This window comes from Aptenodytes forsteri, unplaced genomic scaffold (assembly GCF_000699145.1).
Source record: "Aptenodytes forsteri isolate BGI_AS27 unplaced genomic scaffold, ASM69914v1 Scaffold8, whole genome shotgun sequence".
In the NCBI taxonomy this organism is placed as follows: Eukaryota; Metazoa; Chordata; class Aves; order Sphenisciformes; family Spheniscidae; genus Aptenodytes; species Aptenodytes forsteri.
Genome location: NW_008796218.1, coordinates 7,204,933 through 7,224,191, shown reverse-complemented (window position 1 = coordinate 7,224,191; position 19,259 = coordinate 7,204,933). Strand labels below are relative to the sequence as shown.

Sequence of the window (19,259 nt, the reverse complement as noted above, 5' to 3'; positions counted from 1 at the left end):
CTGTAGCATACTAAGCTTCAGTGTGAATAAATCCTACTGAATAAGTCAAAGTGGTAAAGTCTTATATATCTGATATGCTGAATTTTCTCTCCTTTCTGGGATACTTACTTATTACTATGGCTATATCCAAAATTGCTTTTTTTGCTCTCATTTACTAAAAATCTCATTTACCAAAACTCAATTCTTCTACTTGAGTAAGGGGCACATGTTGTAAATCTCTGTTTGCCTGACCAGGAATTTTTCTACATAATGCATGTATGAAATTTGAAATATGTAACATTTAAGAGTGTGTGTGTGAATTTACATGTATCCATGCCATGTAGCATCTGACTCTAACTTAATATATATATCTCCATTATGTTTATTAACTAAAGTGAATGTTATATTTAGTGTTCACATGGCAGGGATGTTTAAATTGAGATTTCTAGTTAAGTTACTTAGAAATATTACTGTTTTTCTTAACAGGAGCATATTTTGATGAGAAATCAAAATTTAGTTGGACTTAAACTTCCTGAACTTAGTGAAGCAGCTGAACAGGAAAAAGGTGCAGTATCATAAAAGCTGGAAGGAGTGTTTGTTTGTTATGAACTGATTTTTATAACTGACTAATACGGAGGAAAAAAAAAGTCTTTCTTCAATTGCAATAGTAGTTGTAATGAAGTAGTCATGGAGGAGGGTAGTAATTAATGAGTAAGAGAGACCAATAATCAAAGTACCTGAATTTCTTGATGATCTGAGCCAAGAAGATACTGTAGGTATTATTACAACCAAATTAAAAGATTTATACCTGGAACAGAGTCTAGCTTGTACTGAATAGATGGAGGACTGTATCAAGTTTCAGTGACTTTCTGAAAAAAACTTTCAGCAGTGATGGATTGAATGGATGTGACCTCTGCGAGATTTTGTGGCCATAAGGGTGAATATGGTCCTTGAAGTATAAATAAGAGATGGAATGCTTTATTCCTACTTTTTTATTTTAGTGTATGTGTGGCAAATACTGGAATGGCATGTTCACTTCTGGTCCACAGCTCTATGTCAATGTGGATAAGTAAGAGTAAGGCCAGAGAAGAGACATAAAGTGATTGAAGGATTGGAAAAATATGCCTTACAATAAGTGGGGGGTTTTTTAGCTCAATTTGTATGATTTTTTAATAAGGAAAAGGCTTAAAACTCTATATAAATGAGGAAACAGAAATCTGGCACCAAATTTTTTTTCCAATCTAACACAAGCAAATGAGACGATGCCTGTAGGCTGCATCTAAAAAGATTCAGAATAGAAATAAAGAGCAAAGATATAATCCTGAGGACAATTCAACAACTGGAAGAACTAAATAGCAGTAGTGCTGAGCGATCAATTGAAAATATTTAAACTACTTCCAAACAAATATACACTTTTGGTTAAGTCAGAACTTGTTCAGAGTGTTTTTAAGGCCACATTAACTGAAATAGAGATGGTTAATATGAAAGGAGCTGAAACTGATTATCCAAGATTTGATCCAAAGACAATTTCCATTTTTCCTAATACTGTTCACTTTGCTAATTCATAGATTTGCTTTGGGACTGTTTCATAATGCTTTGAAGTTTCTGTTACACAGGGAGATGGCTGAGATATTACATTTCATGGTATCTCTGGAAACAGACTCACCTTCAGTCTGAATGAAACAAGATTAAGAGGCTTCTTGTCCTCTTTCTGTATTTAGTGATTATATCTTTGGATCATTATCATATCATTTAGATATGGTAATATTATTCCTGTCACTCTGCTAATATATCATTTCCCAGAAATTATTTAGCAGGCTCTGTTTGAAAGTGTAAAATAGTTGCCATTTTACCAGCCTGTTACATAATTTTGGCAGATTTGAAACTTTTGAGGAAAACATTATGAAAAGCTAAGCATTATTTTATCCAGTTTTTCAACCAAGATCTCATGAGCATGACAAGCTTTTTAAAGTCTACTAACTTATCTAAATGATAGCCAGAACATTAAGGGTCAACATCTTGTCCTCAGTGGGGAAAACAAGTGAGGGGTCAAATCCTTAGTTCATTTGTTAGGGAGACTTACTTCCTTACATTGCCATAAAAGCCACCTTGTGCTTTTTAACTAGAGTAGTAATTTTGCTTAAACAATAGGAGATAGCCAGCTACTTCATTATTACTGTTATGAATCAAATATACTGGCTCCATCATGTTTTGCTATCAATGCCAAGTTATTGTGATCATCTTAGTAAACACAACTTTGCATATACAGAAGTTTAGATAAGTGGGATATATGAGATCTGGAGACATTGTGATGTAAGGCTGGCTTTTTATGGGGACAGATATGACTGCTCTTAAGTAAATACTGGAATTTTTAAATATAAAGGAAATACACAGAACTAAAATGTAGGTAGAAAGAATCTCCCATTCTCTTCTGTCTTTCATGTTAATGCTCTCCACACTTACAAAATTTGAGCTTTTTCACATTATTTGTTTTGCAAGTCTAAGAATCTTTCTCTTATGCCAAATGAATAAGAGAACTGTACAAAGATACCTTCCCAACTCTGAGATTCACACTGGGGAACGTGACTTTCCTATAGGAGAGTCCTTCATTAAATTCTGGCAAGATAGAAGGAGATAAGGGAATTATTATATATGCAATTAAATAAAATGAAAATTAAAAAGTTAAGTAACATGAATTTAAAAAAAAAAGTTTAAGCCATATCTTGGTCCTTATGAAAGTGACAGAAGTAGAGAATGCAATTATAACCTTTATGTCCTGTTTCAATGAACATGCAGTGAACAAACAAGCACATGTTGTAGATTCATCACCACAAATGGTGCACAAAATCTGTAGTATAGTACATTATACCAGACTTCATCTTGGCAGGTGGCATTTAAAGCCTTAGAAAATAACAGTACTTTATTACAAATTCTAAGCTAAAATATTCCAGAAATGATGTAACTGTACTGGTAAAGCACAAATGCAAAATGTCAGGTTAGATGTTCTAGTAATGAATTTGGGTTCAGTTTGAATTCTAGGAAAAATACTAATACAATAATTATTTTTCAGTGCATTACAGACTATCAGAGCCCGTTCAGTCTTTCTACATAAAGGATGACAATTGTACTGATTACTTTTGTTGCCACTACTCGAACAGAAGACACAGGATCTTTACTTTAGCAGTAAAGGAGAGATGAGTGATGTATCACCATATGCAATAAAGGAAGTAACATTCTGCACGAAGGGATGGACCTTTGCTTGTTGTTCACTTTTGCTCCCAGTAGAGTTTGGATGAAATCCTCATTGACTTTAAAAAGGGCACAGTTAGGCTAAAAGGTCCTATTTGGCTCTGAGATGCTGACTATTAATAGTTAATGCATGACTTTTCAAATAACATAAGAGGTTTTTTTATCCGCAAAATATCTTTAGGCCCTTCACCTCTCCCCTCCCCCACTGAAGATGAAGAGACAAAGAATAGCTCTGATGTCATGCCCAGCATTCCTGATGTATTGCTGCGAAAACTACGAGTGCACAAATCGCTTCCAGGAAGGTAAAAGTTCAATAGAAGTAGAAAGACATCATCCAGGGGAAGGCACACTAATGGTTTCCAGTGAACTCCCTTTATGGAGTTCCATTCATAGGGGATCCATATAAGTAGACAAATTGCTGCATCTTAAAATGTGCAACACGGGTTTTTCTGAAAAATTCTGGGGAGTCCACCAACTTCCAGTAACCGGCCAACTTTTAAAATTGGTTTGTAAGCTCTACATAAAAAGTCTGAAACCTAACTTGCATGCTACAAGTACATTTTTATACAGATTTTTCTACTGGTCTGTCCACTCCTGGTTTTCAGGATTGTTGCTGCAGATATAAATTCTTGTTGAAAGTGTTAGTATTTCTTTCCCCCAGAAAAATAATCAGGCCAGATAATGCTTTCCAATAGTAAAATTTGGGCATGTAAGAATTCTGCAGTTTTTCTGCAGGTGACAATTTTTCAGGGAAATGGAGTTTATTTTGCAAACATAGTTGAAGGACTCACTCACGAATTCCCCGATCTTGGGCTGTGCAAGTAGGCACTTATCAACAGATTGTTTAACACCTGCCATGGCTCGGGATTTTCTCCTTTCCCTCTTATGCAATCTGAAACAGTATGTCTGCATGTTATAGATGTGTAGGGTAGCACCATACAAGGGATCATTTGAAACTAGAGCTATTGTTGCATAATGCAATGTAACTATAGCAAGGGAATCCTTTTGTCCATACTCTTCTGAGGTGGAGTCATAACAGACTATACCTGCCAAGTGGTTGTCCAGACCTTTAGGAATACCAATTTTCATTCTGATTTGAGTTTACTACTATCCAAATTTAATATTTTCTTGACAAAATTTAAGTGGAATTTTCCTTTTTGGGGGAAGTTTATGTTTAAAATGATACAAAAGTCCATAACTTCAGAAAATATTTTGCTCTGGCCCAAGAAATACAGGGAAGAAAGCTCAAATGAAGCATTTATCACCACATGCCTTACATACCTTGCAGCACTGATAACTTTAGAGACTGAGCATATTTTATTTTGTATTGCATTAGAATAAAGCGAAGCTTCTTCCATATTTCTGCATAAACCTTTTCTTTGAGAAAAATAAAACCATAACAAAAAAATGCTTATTAGATATTAAAACAATTCCAAACATATTTGGCCAAAACTATTCCTAAATTCACCCGTGTGTTTTTACACTATAAATACCAGAGGCCTTCAATCATTTGAAGCAGTCAATAAGTGTTCTCTGTGCAGATGAAATAAATATTTAACATTTGTTGTGACGGAACTGTTATACACGACATTTTATATAAATGAATGCATGAGGTGAAGAAGTTCTAAGAGACCATTGCTTGATTGTAATCAAATACTGAAAAGAAAAGTAATTTCATAGCTAAGTACAAAATAGGTAAATGCTGAACTGGCTTTGAGGATCAGATAATATACAGATCTTCTGTTTTTCAGGTAATGTTCTTTAATCAGTTGGCTTAATCTATTGAATAAATACACACATAACTTTTCATTCTTACTATAAATTTCTCAGAATGTTCCCAGCCAAAGGAAAGACACGGATTTTATCATTCTGTGCTGTGTTGTTATATAACACATACAGATGCTTGAACTTCCTTCTAGAAGGACTACTCCTTCTAGTAGGCTTCCTCCTAGAATAACAACAAGTAATATGAATACTAATACTTTAGGCACAAAATGGTTTTCCAACACAGGGGACATACTGGTCTCCCTTCTTCTAGTCACTACTCTAAGTATCAATACTATTCTACCCAGCAAGAAAAATCTGCTGCTTATTGATGCCAGATGCATTGATTTCTATATGTGGGATTAATGATGCAATGAATATTACAATAATATTTGAATTTTCTGATAGTATCATGTCTGCACAATGCGCAATAGGTATGTCAACCACAACTCCTATCACTGGCATCCACTAGAATTTGTATATACAGCTCCTGTCATTTCTTTCAGATGTTTCTCGTCTCTATTCACTTGCATAAAACTGAATAGCCCTCTGATGTTTTAGAACAATTATAGGGAATAAGAACCTGTAAATTCAAACACATGCGATGACTGCCTTTAAGTGAGATCTTGGAATATAGTGTTGTCTGTCTCATTTTTTTAATAGTATTCTATGAAACTGCATTTTGGTAACTTTTTCTAGTTTTTGTATAGTCAGTAATCATTCTTGTGATTTGCTAATTCATAGATTTGCTTTGGGACTGTTTCATAATGCTTTGAAGTTTCTGTTACACAGGGAGATGGCTGAGATATTACATTTCATGGTATCTCTGGAAACAGACTCACCTTCAGTCTGAATGAAACAAGATTAAAAGAGACTTCTTGTCCTCTTTCTGTATTTAGTGATTATATCTTTGGATCATTATCATATCATTTAGATATGGTAATATTATTCCTGTCACTCTGCTAATATATCATTTCCCAGAAATTAAATAAAACTCAAACATATATTTTGTCAGTGTCAGAATCATTGTTAGCTAACTTCTAATAAAGTTAGCAGCCAAAACAGGATAGTTCAGTATACAGTGAGCTGGGTTTTGAATTCTGCCCGTCTGTGATTATCTGTGATCGTCATGAGGTTTCAGCTGTTAACAGAAGGAAAACGGGTAAAGATAATCCAAAGTATAACGTATAAAGTCACCCACAACTCCAAAAGGGTAACTTCTGTCTTGCTCTTCTACTCGCAATTTATCACAATGCAGTGCAGATAGCAGTATTTGCAGTTGCCAGAAACTTTAGTATGTTTTTGCCAATATTCAGGTGACACTGTGCTGTTTCTTTAAAAAAACAAAACCAAAAAACCCCCCAAAAAACCCCATGGGGTTTAGCTATAACAAGTACAATTGAATTAATTAAATACTGGTTTCACCAGAAGAAACCATAAAGTATTTAAGGGGAGGATGTCTTTTGTTGTTCTTTTTGGTTAAATATTACAATAGCTTTGTTTTTAGAGACAAAACTAATTAAAATGTGAATTTTTTGCTTTTATTTCTAGCTCCCCTCCACTTACTGAAAAAGAAGTTGAGGTAAGTATGTTCTTAAACTCATTATTTTAGACATATGCCTTAATTTTAAGTGGTTACTGTAAGTCTAAGGGTGGTTATTAGAACCAGGTAATGGGATTTTTTTTTTTCCAAATAATATTTCTCAGAAAAAAAACATATTGAGCTCAATCAAAATAACAATTTTATGAAATATAGGCAATTGTCCCAGGCAATATAAACTGTAAAAAGACTTAGAGTAGGAATAAGCAAAACACTTGTTTGTGCATTCTTCGTAATAAATTTCGCATTCATTTTGGAAATTATTATAATATACTTAAAGTAGTAAAAAAATTGAGATTAAATGAGTCCAGAAACTAAATGAGTTAAAATGCATTTTTGTATTGGCCAATAGGAGCTTTGGGGCAGGGTTTTTTGATATCATGCAGTTAGTTAATTTTTACTTTTTCAGTTCAAGCCAATAAGAGCAACCTATTAAAAAAATTTAGCTTGCTGTCTTTGTTTCTTCCTTTTTTTCATATACCAGTCAAGAAAAAGATCTTTATTTACATAGCTCAATTGAATGGAACTGTTGGTGCCTTGTGCTTTGCAAAGTATTAACCCTAAGAAATAATGCATCTGGTAAAGAAAGAAACAATCTTTAAAAGCAGGGTGCAAGAGAATAAAAATGTTAGCACTTAATCTTTTGCTGGCTTCAGTGGTAGGTGTTTATCCCTTAGGTAAAACAATGCTAATGGTGAGCTCATCCCTGGACTTCCTCTGCACAGACTATCTGTTTAAAAACCTTGGGGACCCTTGGAGGAAGTCCAGCTAGAAAACAGATCCATTGTGATTCTGATACTTCTGGTAGGCTACTTCCTTCATTGTGTCTCTGCTCTACTGATCTCCCAGAAAAACATTCAGGAAAAGAGGAAGCAACACATTTATTCATATTTTAGAGGCAGTAGAGAGAAGTGATTTTTGAAATAATCTAATTTAAAAAATATTTTCAATTTTCTGTTTCAATACTTATTTAAGCACCGAAGTTTGTTAAACATACCTTATTCATAAGTTTTTACTGGAAATTACATTACTGTGAAAATGCCTTTTTTAATCCAAACAGAATGTATTTGTACAACTTTCCTTGGCCTTTAGAAATGATAGTTATACCTTGGAATCTAGAATTAACCAAGCAGAGAGAGAGAGAAATCTTACTGAAGAGAATGCCGAGAAGGAACTGGAAAACTTTAAAGCAGCCATTACGGTAAGAAAACAACAATAATTCTTTTTGTGAACTGTAGTGTACATGAAAGTGCACACACATTTGAAATATGCGTGGGTACGCTTGCTTATGCCTATTGTAAATTCAGCCCAAAAACTTCATTTTCTGCTGCACAAGCTCCTTACTGTAAGCTGTCTACCACTCTACACGAGAGAGAGCATTTTCTGCCAGAGTGGGCCACCATTGCTGGAAACGCATATAAGATGTTGCCCTACGTCTGACAGATTTCAGGAATAAATACTATGAATTTGCTGTTCAATTCTTGGAATAAGCCTGTAACAAAGCTAAGAGCATTCAGAACTGCAGTTTGAGCACTGATACATGCTCTCCTGGGCAAGACCTTCTTTAGCAGTAAATTTGAGGTGTCCAGTTAGGTGAGATACTGAAATGATCCGAGTCCTGAGATATGTGACTTGGAAGACCTCTTAACTGCAGATAATAGAAGGCAATATACAAAAGGAAACAGCGAGGGTTACTTAAGGAATACATGCAATCCCAGGATCAGGTTATGGGCCTGAACACATTTTCATTCCACCTGTCCCTGATGTTCTTTTATCCTCTTTGCATCCTCTTTGTGCAAAAAAGGAAGGAATGTTTAGATACCATGCTGCTAAATGAAATACCCGTAGAACCAATTTGCATGTTACAAGGAGGTGCTGCCATAGTTTTGAGAAATAGGAGAACATACGATTCTCCCATTTACTTTATCAAGAACGTCATCAGGTAAGAAAGGATACAATTAAAAAGATTGTGGTATATACATCTCTTCATCTGGAATTTCAAATCTGCATTTCCAGATTAATTGTTCCTGGGAAAAAAAAGGTTTTGAATGTTTTGCTGCTCTTCCCTCTGTTCTCTGTTTAAAGAGCAAGCAGAAACAACCTATTAAATCTCTGTGGTTTATTATAATATTTTTTATACATACACATTTTTACAACTAGTATATAAGGGCTCTTAAAACTGCAAACAATTAGTCTGTTAGATTTGATATGCATTTCTGTTAAGAATCCCTAATTAGGCACCAAGGACCATGTTGCCAGCATGGGACAGATGTGATTAGCTTTTTCCTCCTTTGTGCAGTTCACACGCTACAGTCTGGACAAGCCAAGCTTTTTTTTGTAATTTATAACGAAGTGGAAACTGCCATTTTCATATGAAAGCTTTTATACAATGGATGAAACCTGCCATTTTCATATGAAAGCTTTAATTCTATACAATGGAATAAACTAACAAGCAATTAAATGAAGTGATGGCTTCTGTATAATCTATATCATATTAGACCTAGACTTGTTCCAATCTCAGTGGGAGGTTATCTTCATTTCTGTAGGACAGGCACATGTTATATGGTTCAATGAAAGATTTTTATCAGTCTTGTGATAATTGATGTTTTATTCAAAAACCCAACTTCAAGAGAAAGCTTATTTACATGAACTTCAGATTTGTTTGAGAAAATAAGCAAGTTACAGTTGCCAAGAAAAACTTGAAAATCTGAAATTTTGTGCGTGTTTTTCTGAAACAGATTCACTTTTGCCTTCTGGGTCTTGCAGTCAAATTTTGGCTGCAATTTGTTATCACACTAGCTTCAGTGATAAATAAGTTTAAGGATTTTTTTGTTGTTGCAACTGTTGTCGTTGCACCAAATTCATCAGTATCTTGTCTCTGTTTCTATACCAAAGATTTGCACTACAAATGCGATTTCTCAAATGACTCTAACCAAAAAGTTACTGCACATCACTCCCTTCTTTTGAAGTGGGGGAGAAGAAGAGGAGGAGAGGTTATTCTTTTCACACAGATCATTTCAATGCATTGACTTACTCTTGCAGTAATACAAATGAGGGGTTGCAGAGAACTAGGGCATAACGCAACTGGTCATAGAGAGAATTGTGTGAACAGCAACACAGTGATTAATTACTTAAGACAACCTCAATGCCAAAACTGGTGCATCCTGCTAATGCACTTTAAGAATGTAGGAATCATCCAACATCCCGAAGTTTGCCTGTAAGTCTGAACTAAATTGTATCGGGCTTTCTCATATCAAACTTTTCTGTGAACAGAAAACTCATTCAGTGAAGAGGTGTTCACTAAGGCATTGGCTAATAAAACATCTAAATTCACTCTTGCTTTTGGTAACTAATCCCAAGGAATTTATACGCTTCAGTGCTTTTCAGTATTAATCGGAGCTATCAAAGTGGCAATATTAATCCAGTGCATAAATGTGTGTATTGATTGACAAAAAATGGTTAAGAAATTGCAATTGCCATTTGATTTACAGGCCATATTGGTTTTGATTGCTCTTTTACATTTGGAATTCTTGAGACTATAATGTCTTATTTTCCAAATAAGTGAAGTACCATGGAATTGAAAGAACATAAGTGGCCTTCTTAACACCTTGTGCCCAGTGAATTAAAATGTTCTTTGTGTTTCAGCAATCATTTGTAAGTACTAGTTCAAATAAGCTTGGCATTTGTAAAGTTCACAGGTAGCTAGGCATGCTTCATCATTAATTTCAGAAGGAAAAGTATTGCAAATGTGCTTAGCCCTTTTTAACTCCTCAAAAGGTGTGCCTGCAGTATGCAGTGAAGCACCATTTTGAAACAGAGCAGCAGCACTCACTAGGTTACCTCTGGTGGTAGTGGTGGCACTCCTCTGGGGCTAACTTGTCCATGTGTAGTTCTGCCTAGACATGTCTACCCCACCTCTGAGGCTCAGGCTACTTCATCTGAACTAAAAGTGGAAAGACGTGACAGTAAAGCTTATGTATTTTCACTTCAGTCTTCAGCTCACTTATGGCATCACTATGAACACAGAGAAGCTTACCAGAAGCTATTGGAGGATATTGCTGTTCTGCGGCGTTTAGCTGCTAGACTATCTAGTCGTGCTGAGATGGTTGGAGCTATTCGCCAGGTAAGAACATCCTGGTGTCTTAACACATATCCTGGCTGCACATGTTCACTCTTTCTCATTTTCCGCCATAGCTGGAAGTTATATTAGCCCTTTGAATTTTATTTGTCATGATGACAGATTGAAGATGTTTATTGTAGTGTCAGATAAGACACTATTTCGGTCTGGAAATAGAATTCAAACAGAATATTACCCATGAAGCTATTCAACATCTGTACGATAGGAGCATATATATTATTCAGAACTATAGCTGCATCAGAAGAAATGTATTTAAAATTAGTGCAGCATGAATAAGAAAACTTTTCTGGGTCAAAAAGCTCATCTAGTTCAGTAACCTGCCTTTGGCAATAGCTTCGTCAGACAACTATAAAGAATGTAAGAACAGAGCAAGTATAAATGAGAACACAGCAATACCCTCCCAGATTCAACACTGTTGCCTCTGCCCACTAAAGTAACTAGACTGATGCCAGTGACTGAGACCTTCGAGGGTTTGAAAACAAATGTACATATACCACATAATTAATAACATAGGCACACAGGCAGACTGTATAAATATATGACAAAATAAATTATTATATTCTGTGGATATATGTGAATGCATGTGCATTTGTGTTCTAATTAGCTTCAGAATTTTCAGTCTTGGAGGTACCAATATTTCTTTAAGAACAACTATTCCAGATTTAGCCCTGACAGGGAGCATATGATTTGTTTGAGAAGTGTAGAGGTTACCTGAGTATTCCCCTCTTTCCTTCCTTAGGAGAAGCGTATGTCAAAGGCAACAGAAGTAATGATGCAGTATGTGGAAAATCTGAAAAGAACGTATGAAAAGGATCATGCTGAACTAATGGAGTTCAAGAAACTTGCCAATCAGAATTCTAGCAGAAGCTACAGTTCATCTGGTAAAAAAAAAAAAAAAAAAATTAAGGGTTTGTCTTGCCTCTCTATACAGAGAAGTGTGCTATTAATGATAAAAAGTGAAGTATTGTGAAACCTGTTCATGAAGTTCTGGTCTACAAGTAGATTCCCCAAAAAGTTATATTTATAAAAGTTGAAATATTTCATATAAGCCATACTTAATGCTATAGTACAGCAATTTAAAATCACTATCACTTACCAAATTCTGATGAGATCCAATGACATTTTCATTGGCCTCTTGCACATATGCATAGCTTGCACAGTTTTAACGCAACTACCCCTTAGAGGACAGATGATGGCAAAATTTCATTATTAAAAAATTATTTTTTTCTTTTTGCAACCTTTTCTTTCCTAGTTTGCTGGAAACTGAAATATGAGTATTTTCTTTTGCAAAAACTTGTCCATGGAGGCAAATAGTGGGCTTTTGCCTGATCTCAGTAGAGATAGTACTGGTACAATTTTTTGCAATTATTTCAGATTTCTTCTGCAGGTGTAATTGAGACCAGAACTGTATGACAGATAAATATGCAGTCACTATGTTCCTTATATAAATATACTATATCTGAGTTTGAAATACGAGCAAGGGCTTTACTAATATTATTTATAGATACTCATATAGTCTAAGACTGTTCTTTATTTACTGTTTTTATGCAGAAGATGGAGTACCTCGTTCATCTAGATCCATGTCTCTTACTGTTGGAAAGGTATTTCTACAATATAAAGAAAATGAAGTGAACGTTTTATGTAGTGAAATTTCTTTGTCTACATACAATTTTATAGGCTGTGTTCAAAACATAGTGCTGGTAAATTCTCAGTATTGTTCATGTAATTTAGTGCAAATGCTTTGTAATTTTAGATACATGATTAAGAATGACTCTGTGCAATAATGATAATGCTTGCTGTGAAGCTATAAATAATAAAGGGACCTATTTATTTAAGAATAATTGTATTCCAGGCTGCATACCTGTGCTCCAGAGAGTGGCTTATGTCCAGTGCTTTATTCTAGTTCCTCAGTGAGAAAGCTGAACATTGGATCAAAACTTGCTATATGATTAGGGATTCAATGATCATACCATTTTGATTTCTTAAGAATTATATCACGTTCAGAGTACCTTAGATGTAAACAGTTATTTTTAAGCAGGGCTCATTTTTCAGTTAGCATCAGAATATCTTGTTTGGTTTGACAAAGCATTCGGAGTGAGAGATTATCTCAGATTGTTTTGGCTTGACCAATTAATAACTTTAACATGGCCAGTGTTCCATTCCTGCAAAACTTCCAAGTGTTGGAGATCAAGTTTATTATAAAAATTCCTAAAACAACCAGTGATTTGAGAGACCCAAGTCCCAATGTGACCATTATCAAATTTGGTGATCAGAGGCATTACATTAAGTCTACTATTTCTTTTCGTATTTTTATTTGCTTGGGTTGTAGTTCTTTAGGTTTAGTTTATTCCTGCCACCTCTGAGTGCTGAATAAAAAGATTTAGAGCACAGAGCATGCTGAGGGCAAGACTGGATTTCAAAATGAGAACCAGATAAGTTGAAACAGAGGTCCCCAAAAAAGATGAAATAGGACAAGTTCAAGGACAAGTTAATCCCCCCAAAAAAAAAGGGGGGGGGGGGGAACCCAAAACATTAGAATGGACTGCTTAACATGGCTGCAGACTCTCCAGTATAGTTTTTCAGGAGCACATTAGATAAACTTCTGTCATTAATGAATAGGTATAGTTGGTTTTGTCTAGAATTAGGATCATGGAGTAGGTGACTCCTTCTATATATTTAGTAAATCTGTGTTTAACTCATTTCCTGTAAAGTTATCTAGAGCAGAATCTTAGAAGTGTTTGGATATGCACTAAAATGAAGCTGTTAGAAGCTGTATGTGCTTGGATTTTTTACTCAGTGCGAAGCGTAGATTTCCCTAGGTGTATATCATAGGATGAAGTATTTGGCTGCTTACCTGATGACAGCAAAAACTTACATGATCTATACTTGAGCTAGAATATATTGTGTAAAGCTAGCATGTGTTTATCATATAAAGAATTTCCATGGTCTTTGGGAAATGTAAGCAGTGTCGCATGATGCTAGATAGATATCTAACAACTTAAGGGTCGGGGAGAAGGCTCTGTTCTTTTGCAGAGGGAATGGCTGTTATTGTTTCTGTAAGTTATAATTTGTCCGTTTAGAAATAATTAATATGTCATAGTGGGTACAGTATATCATAATGGGTACATAGCAAGAGAAGAGTTTCGTGTGTAACTTCATTTTTTTCCAGTCATTGTGACTGGCACTGGTACTTTTCCCACTATCATTATACATCTGGTTTAACCAAAGATAATAACCTCTAATAAGAACTGACAATAACAGCTCAGAACATATCTGTTGTGTGACTTACACTATCGGGCTTTCAGTGTGGAGGGAAAAGAGTAGCATCCCTGTACAACACCTCATTTCACACTAAGCACTTGCCATACCAGACAGTACTAGAGGAAGTTTTGGGGAAAACCACAGCCCTAACAGCCGTTTATCTTAATTTTGCTCCCAACTCTCCTTTCCCCCAAGGGACATTAACCTACATCTTTGCCACACCTACCATTAACTTGTAGAATTATTCTTCAGCCTATCTTGTTGTATGATAGAAAAAAAAAATGTTGTTTGTCACAGAATATGCCTCGGAGGAGAGTCAGTGTGGCTGTTGTTCCTAAATTTAACTCCTTAAATGTTCCTGGTCAGTCACCAACAGCTTCACCTATACCTTCAATGCCATCCCTGGTAAGTAAACCCCACAGTTTAAAGATACTACCTTTTGTCTAAACCACTTTTGCATAGGGCCAAGCCATAGTTACTAAAAAATGTAAGCCCTGTCATTGGTTTAATTTATTTTGACTCCATCCTAGTGAAGAGGATGGACAAAGGTAATTCCTGTTGTGTAAGGGACATATGCCTTCAGAATCTACCTCCATAAATGATCACTTTGGGCACAGAGCTGAACAGGGCTAGTTGGTGATTCAGAAGCATTAGACATTAGTTGAGGCAATTTGCCTTTTAATCTGTAGTAACATACTGCAAAGAAGTAATAAAAATAGTTGTCCACTGTAGGAAAGAAGTTTTAACTAGAATCCATAAAAGATGATCGGACTGCTTCTCTTCATTGCCAAGAAGTCCACTAAACAGAAAAGCATGTAATTAACGTACAGAAATGTATGTGGTCCAAATTTAGAAGTTCTGTGATGATCTGGGATTAGCGGAGCTATCAGCCTTTGCCTTGACTTTTTGTTTATAAAAGTCTAATAAATTAAATTAGAATCTAATCTGAACCTAATAAATCTATATAAATGTTTTGGAGAAAACTGCGAGGCATACCAGCTGTTCAGAGATGAGCTAAGATGGCACATAACCTGAAAACTATGCAGTTTTCTGTTAAAAATGTAGGGCTATTTAAATGAGGGGTGTTGCTGAGAAGCTAAATCCATTTTAGTTTTAAGAAAACAATCTGGTGCGATTTAGTTATTATGTACTCGGAGTCAATTGTTTCAAAAACCAAGTGTGTTTATTTACCATGATTTATTATGATTTATTTTTGTTTAAAATTTTCCATTGAGAACTTAGCTAACAAATTAATGTTCCTAGGATAATATGGAGAGAAGCAATAGAGTAATTTTACTGTTCAGTGATCAATATCTGAAGAAGAAAGACTTTTGGAAAAAATAAGCAGGGTAGAAGGGAATGTTGCAGAAAGTTCTTCTTAGTGTGCGAGTCCATTGTTTACTCTGGTTAGTGGGAGCAATTTGGAAGCTCCGTATTAAAGATACCTTGCTCATGGGTGTGGGAAGAAAACCTAAGCAGCACATTGACTTCATCCTTTTACTGAAGACTCATTTGAAATTAATTCATGGATTTAACATTTATTGCTGTTTTTCACTTACAGTCTGAATCACCTAGTAATGGAAGGAGCAATCTAACATCTACTCCTGTTCTGCCAGCACTTTTAGAAAAGTGAGTTTTCTCTAGGTCATCTCATTACCTATTAAAACCTAGTATGAAATGAAAATGATATAATTTCTATCTTTCCTAACAGAAGTTATACCAGGCATAAGGTATTGAAATCAGTGACACAATATTGGCTTAGGTTGATGTCCTGGTTTCGGCAGGGATAGAATTAATTTCCTTTCTAGTAGCTGGTACAGTGTTTTGGATTTAGGATGAGAACAAAGTTGATAACTCACCGATGTTTTAGTTGTTGCTAAGCAGTGCTTACACTAGCCAAGGACTTTTCAGCTTCCCATGCTCTACTGACTGAGAAGGCTGGAGGTGCACAAGAAGCTGGGAGGGGGCACAGCCAAACTGGCCAAAGGGACATTCCATACCATGTGACGTCATGCTCAGTACATAAACTGGGGAAAGCTGGCCGGGCGGGCCGCTGCTCGGGGACTGGCTGGGCATCGGTCGGCGGGTGGTGAGCAATTGTACTGTGCATCACTTGCTTTGTGTATTATTATCATATTATTATTATTATCATTTTATTTCAATTATTAAATTGTTTTTATCTCAACCCACGAGTTTTTTCTTACTTGTGCTCTTCCAATTCTCTCCCCCATCCCACCGGGTGGGGGGAGTGAGCGAGCGGCTGCGTGGTGCTCAGTTGCCGACTGAGATTAAACCACGACAGTTGATTCATGATCTGGTAACTGTATTTTACTGTCACCATCATACTGTTCTTTTCATGTTCAAAGAGTTTACAAGCAGTGTCTCAGAACTAAATCAAGCCTGCTATGATCATTAGAACTCATCAAGTAAAACTGCAGCAGAAGATTATGCATTTACACATTTTAGTAGGCCTGCCTTCAGAACTTAACAAAACTAAGAGTATTGCATACAATGCATGTGGCTTTTTTTTTTTTAATAATTATTTCCTGGAACAAATGAATGCCGTATCTAAAGTTGGCCATGAGCAACCCTGGGTATGAATATTCCTTAACTTTACTATCCCAGTAATAGAAGTTTGTGTTGTGCCCTTGCCTTTTCAACATGTGGCCAGCTGGTAAGAATCATATTTTGAAATACTATGATATCCAGTGTCATGTAGGTTTTTAGATTTATATGAATAAACGTAAGTATATGAAATTCAAAAGTGTAATTTATCATAATAATAGATCATCAAAATTTTACAGAAGTCAAAACTGATTAAATTGACTAGTAATTCTTTTTTTAGTATAAAATGAATTGAACATTCAGCTAAATTAAAGCATTATGTGTGAGATTTTAGTTTTAACAACCTGAGATTTTAGTTATAACAGCCAGAGAAGTTGGCATTTTAAAATTAAAAAATAGAGATACAGAAGAGGAGGGTTTTTTTTTCAGCCTGGTAACAAGCAAATACCTCGATATCTATATTTTTCTAGTACCTATAAATTGCAAGAATATTTTTCATTAAAACATTTGCCCTTTTGACTCTGTATTACTTACCATTAGTGTAGATGTCCTGGCTGGATTAAGGTATGCTGCTGTTATCCATTTTCCATAATAGTTCCATGAGTCATTCCATGGGTTTCAATAGTACTACTTTTGGAGCAAAATAATACTTATATGGACAAGGAAAGCAAAGAATTGCTCTGCTGGAAAGCATGTGCATCTACACATTTCTGGAAAGAAATTTTAAGTTCTTCCAGTTGAAATTCATGTAGACATGTAATTTAATTTTATACAAGTTCTTGAAATGTAAAGCTTCTGCAGTAATAGAATACAAAGATAGGCAATATGAAAACATGTGAGACTGGGATGAGAACAGAAGGCATACTCAAGCTGTTCTACAAGGTCTTTGTAAACAGTTACTATTACGGATACAGGTACTGTTGCATTTGCAAACCTGTGTGTGTATATACTTTATTCATATGTATAATCAGCCTAGAAAGCCAAAATAAAAATTTGTCAGGCACCTTTCCAAACACTTCTCTCTTTCAGGAAATGTTGCACATTCTAAGAAAAATGTTTTGTTAAATTGATATGTGGTATTATTTCTTTTATTTTCCTCTGATGTAGCAGGTCACAATTTCTAAGATTGTTTTTAGAAAGTTGAGGGAAATATTTTAAAGACTAGCAAATAAATGCCATGGATAAGCCAGGAAACAAATGCTCTTTTCTTTTCTTTTTTTAAAGAAGAAGAAACAAAATGCAACTTTTAATACATTAGAAACATATTAATTACTGTTCTTAAATTACAACATTTTGGAACTAAAATTTTGCTTAGTGTTTAATTTTTTTCTTTTGAAAGACATTTCATTTCTCCGATGTACATTAAAGAAGAAAAATCAGGAGTCACAAAATTCCATGTGATTGTTCTTGTTCAGTGGTATACTCCAAATACAATATGTTTCAGTGGTGTTATTTTCTGTTTGTCTGTTTCTTTTGTCTTGGCAGTGGTAAGACTAATGGAGAGCCTGACTGTGAAACCTCTACTTCTGTGCTGACACAGAGTGGGTTGGAAGAAATCAATCCTGAAACTAAAGCCAAGATAGAAGAGGAAGCATATAACAAAGGGTGGGAATATTTTATGTGAACTAAATCTGTAAATATGTGCTACCAGATGAGGACATATGTTTTTATAATGTAATTTTAAATGCAAAATGAGTGACATAATCAATATGAGCTCCTAGAAGATGGTCATAATTGAAGCAATGTGGGAAACAATGTGAGTGAGCTTCACTCATTGTATTTGCATCGTAACTGTTCACTTTCATCCTTTATTAATGTTAGCCAAACTGTGGGAAAGCAGTTATATCAGAGAGTCTGAGCTGACTGAGTGTTCTTATGTCAATAGTGTACAGCTTCATGATAGGATAATCCAAAACAACTTTCTAAAATGTTTATTCTGAAAAGTGTACACGGAAATGAGTAAAGAGCAGGTATCAACTTTTGCAGTAAACTCATGTTGTTTGTATCACAAAGTGCTTTACACAGCATGTTTTGGGGCAATTAACAGCTTTGGGATCTGCTTCTGAATGTCAAGCAAAGAACTTTGTACTTTGTGAAGAGTGAGACAAAAATTTTGATCCTCTCCTGCAGAATCCAACAAGCCATCTATCTTTAGCATTGATTTGCACTTATTCTCCAGGAAAATAAAATATCTAAAGGGTATTGGAAATGATTGAAAAATAATAGAGATTTACTTACCAACTCCTTTACAACAGACAAAAGTTCTGCTCTGCTGAGGACTATAACCTCTTTTTCTTTTTCAAGATGATAAATGTGGTAACAGAGCTAATATAATCCTCTGTTAAGGAAGGGTGGCTGTCTGTGTGCCATACTCATGGTCTTTAGCTAGTTTTTACTCTTCTCTGAGTGCTGCAGCACTACTACTTGTGTTTTATTGCATGAAACAAAACATAAAGCTAATTTTTCATTACATAGGAACAGGCTTATACAGTGTGCTAGACTAAGAAAAATGTTTTGTATGTTAAAGCTATCAGGAAGGCTTGAAGAAAACCAAAGAACTTCAAGAACTGAAGGAAGAAGATGAAGAGACACCAAAAGAAAGTCATGATGAACACGAAGAAAGTGAAAATGAAGATGAGATAAAAAACCTGAAAAGCAGGTGAGAGAGTGGTATAATATGTCCGTACAAGAATAGACACTTTT

The 19,259-nt window shown here is 35.2% G+C and overlaps 1 protein-coding gene across 8 annotated transcripts in view; it reads left to right on the top strand.

Annotated features, from left to right (window-relative positions):
- The window catches only part of MRVI1 (murine retrovirus integration site 1 homolog), an 83,828-nt gene that overhangs the window by 61,337 nt on the left and 3,232 nt on the right, over positions 1-19,259 (top strand). For 7 of the 8 annotated variants that reach the window (XM_019474528.1, XM_009288823.2, XM_009288824.2 and 4 more), the window contains 11 exons: positions 466-544; positions 3,410-3,530; positions 6,544-6,574; positions 7,653-7,793; positions 10,584-10,715; positions 11,470-11,611; positions 12,282-12,331; positions 14,289-14,396; positions 15,553-15,620; positions 18,042-18,161; positions 19,084-19,215. In XM_019474528.1, the coding sequence (XP_019330073.1) occupies positions 466-544; positions 3,410-3,530; positions 6,544-6,574; positions 7,653-7,793; positions 10,584-10,715; positions 11,470-11,611; positions 12,282-12,331; positions 14,289-14,396; positions 15,553-15,620; positions 18,042-18,161; positions 19,084-19,215 (1,124 nt within the window). The remainder of the gene's footprint in view (positions 1-465; positions 545-3,409; positions 3,531-6,543; positions 6,575-7,652; positions 7,794-10,583; positions 10,716-11,469; positions 11,612-12,281; positions 12,332-14,288; positions 14,397-15,552; positions 15,621-18,041; positions 18,162-19,083; positions 19,216-19,259) is intronic. The other variant, XM_019474530.1, reaches the window with a different exon arrangement.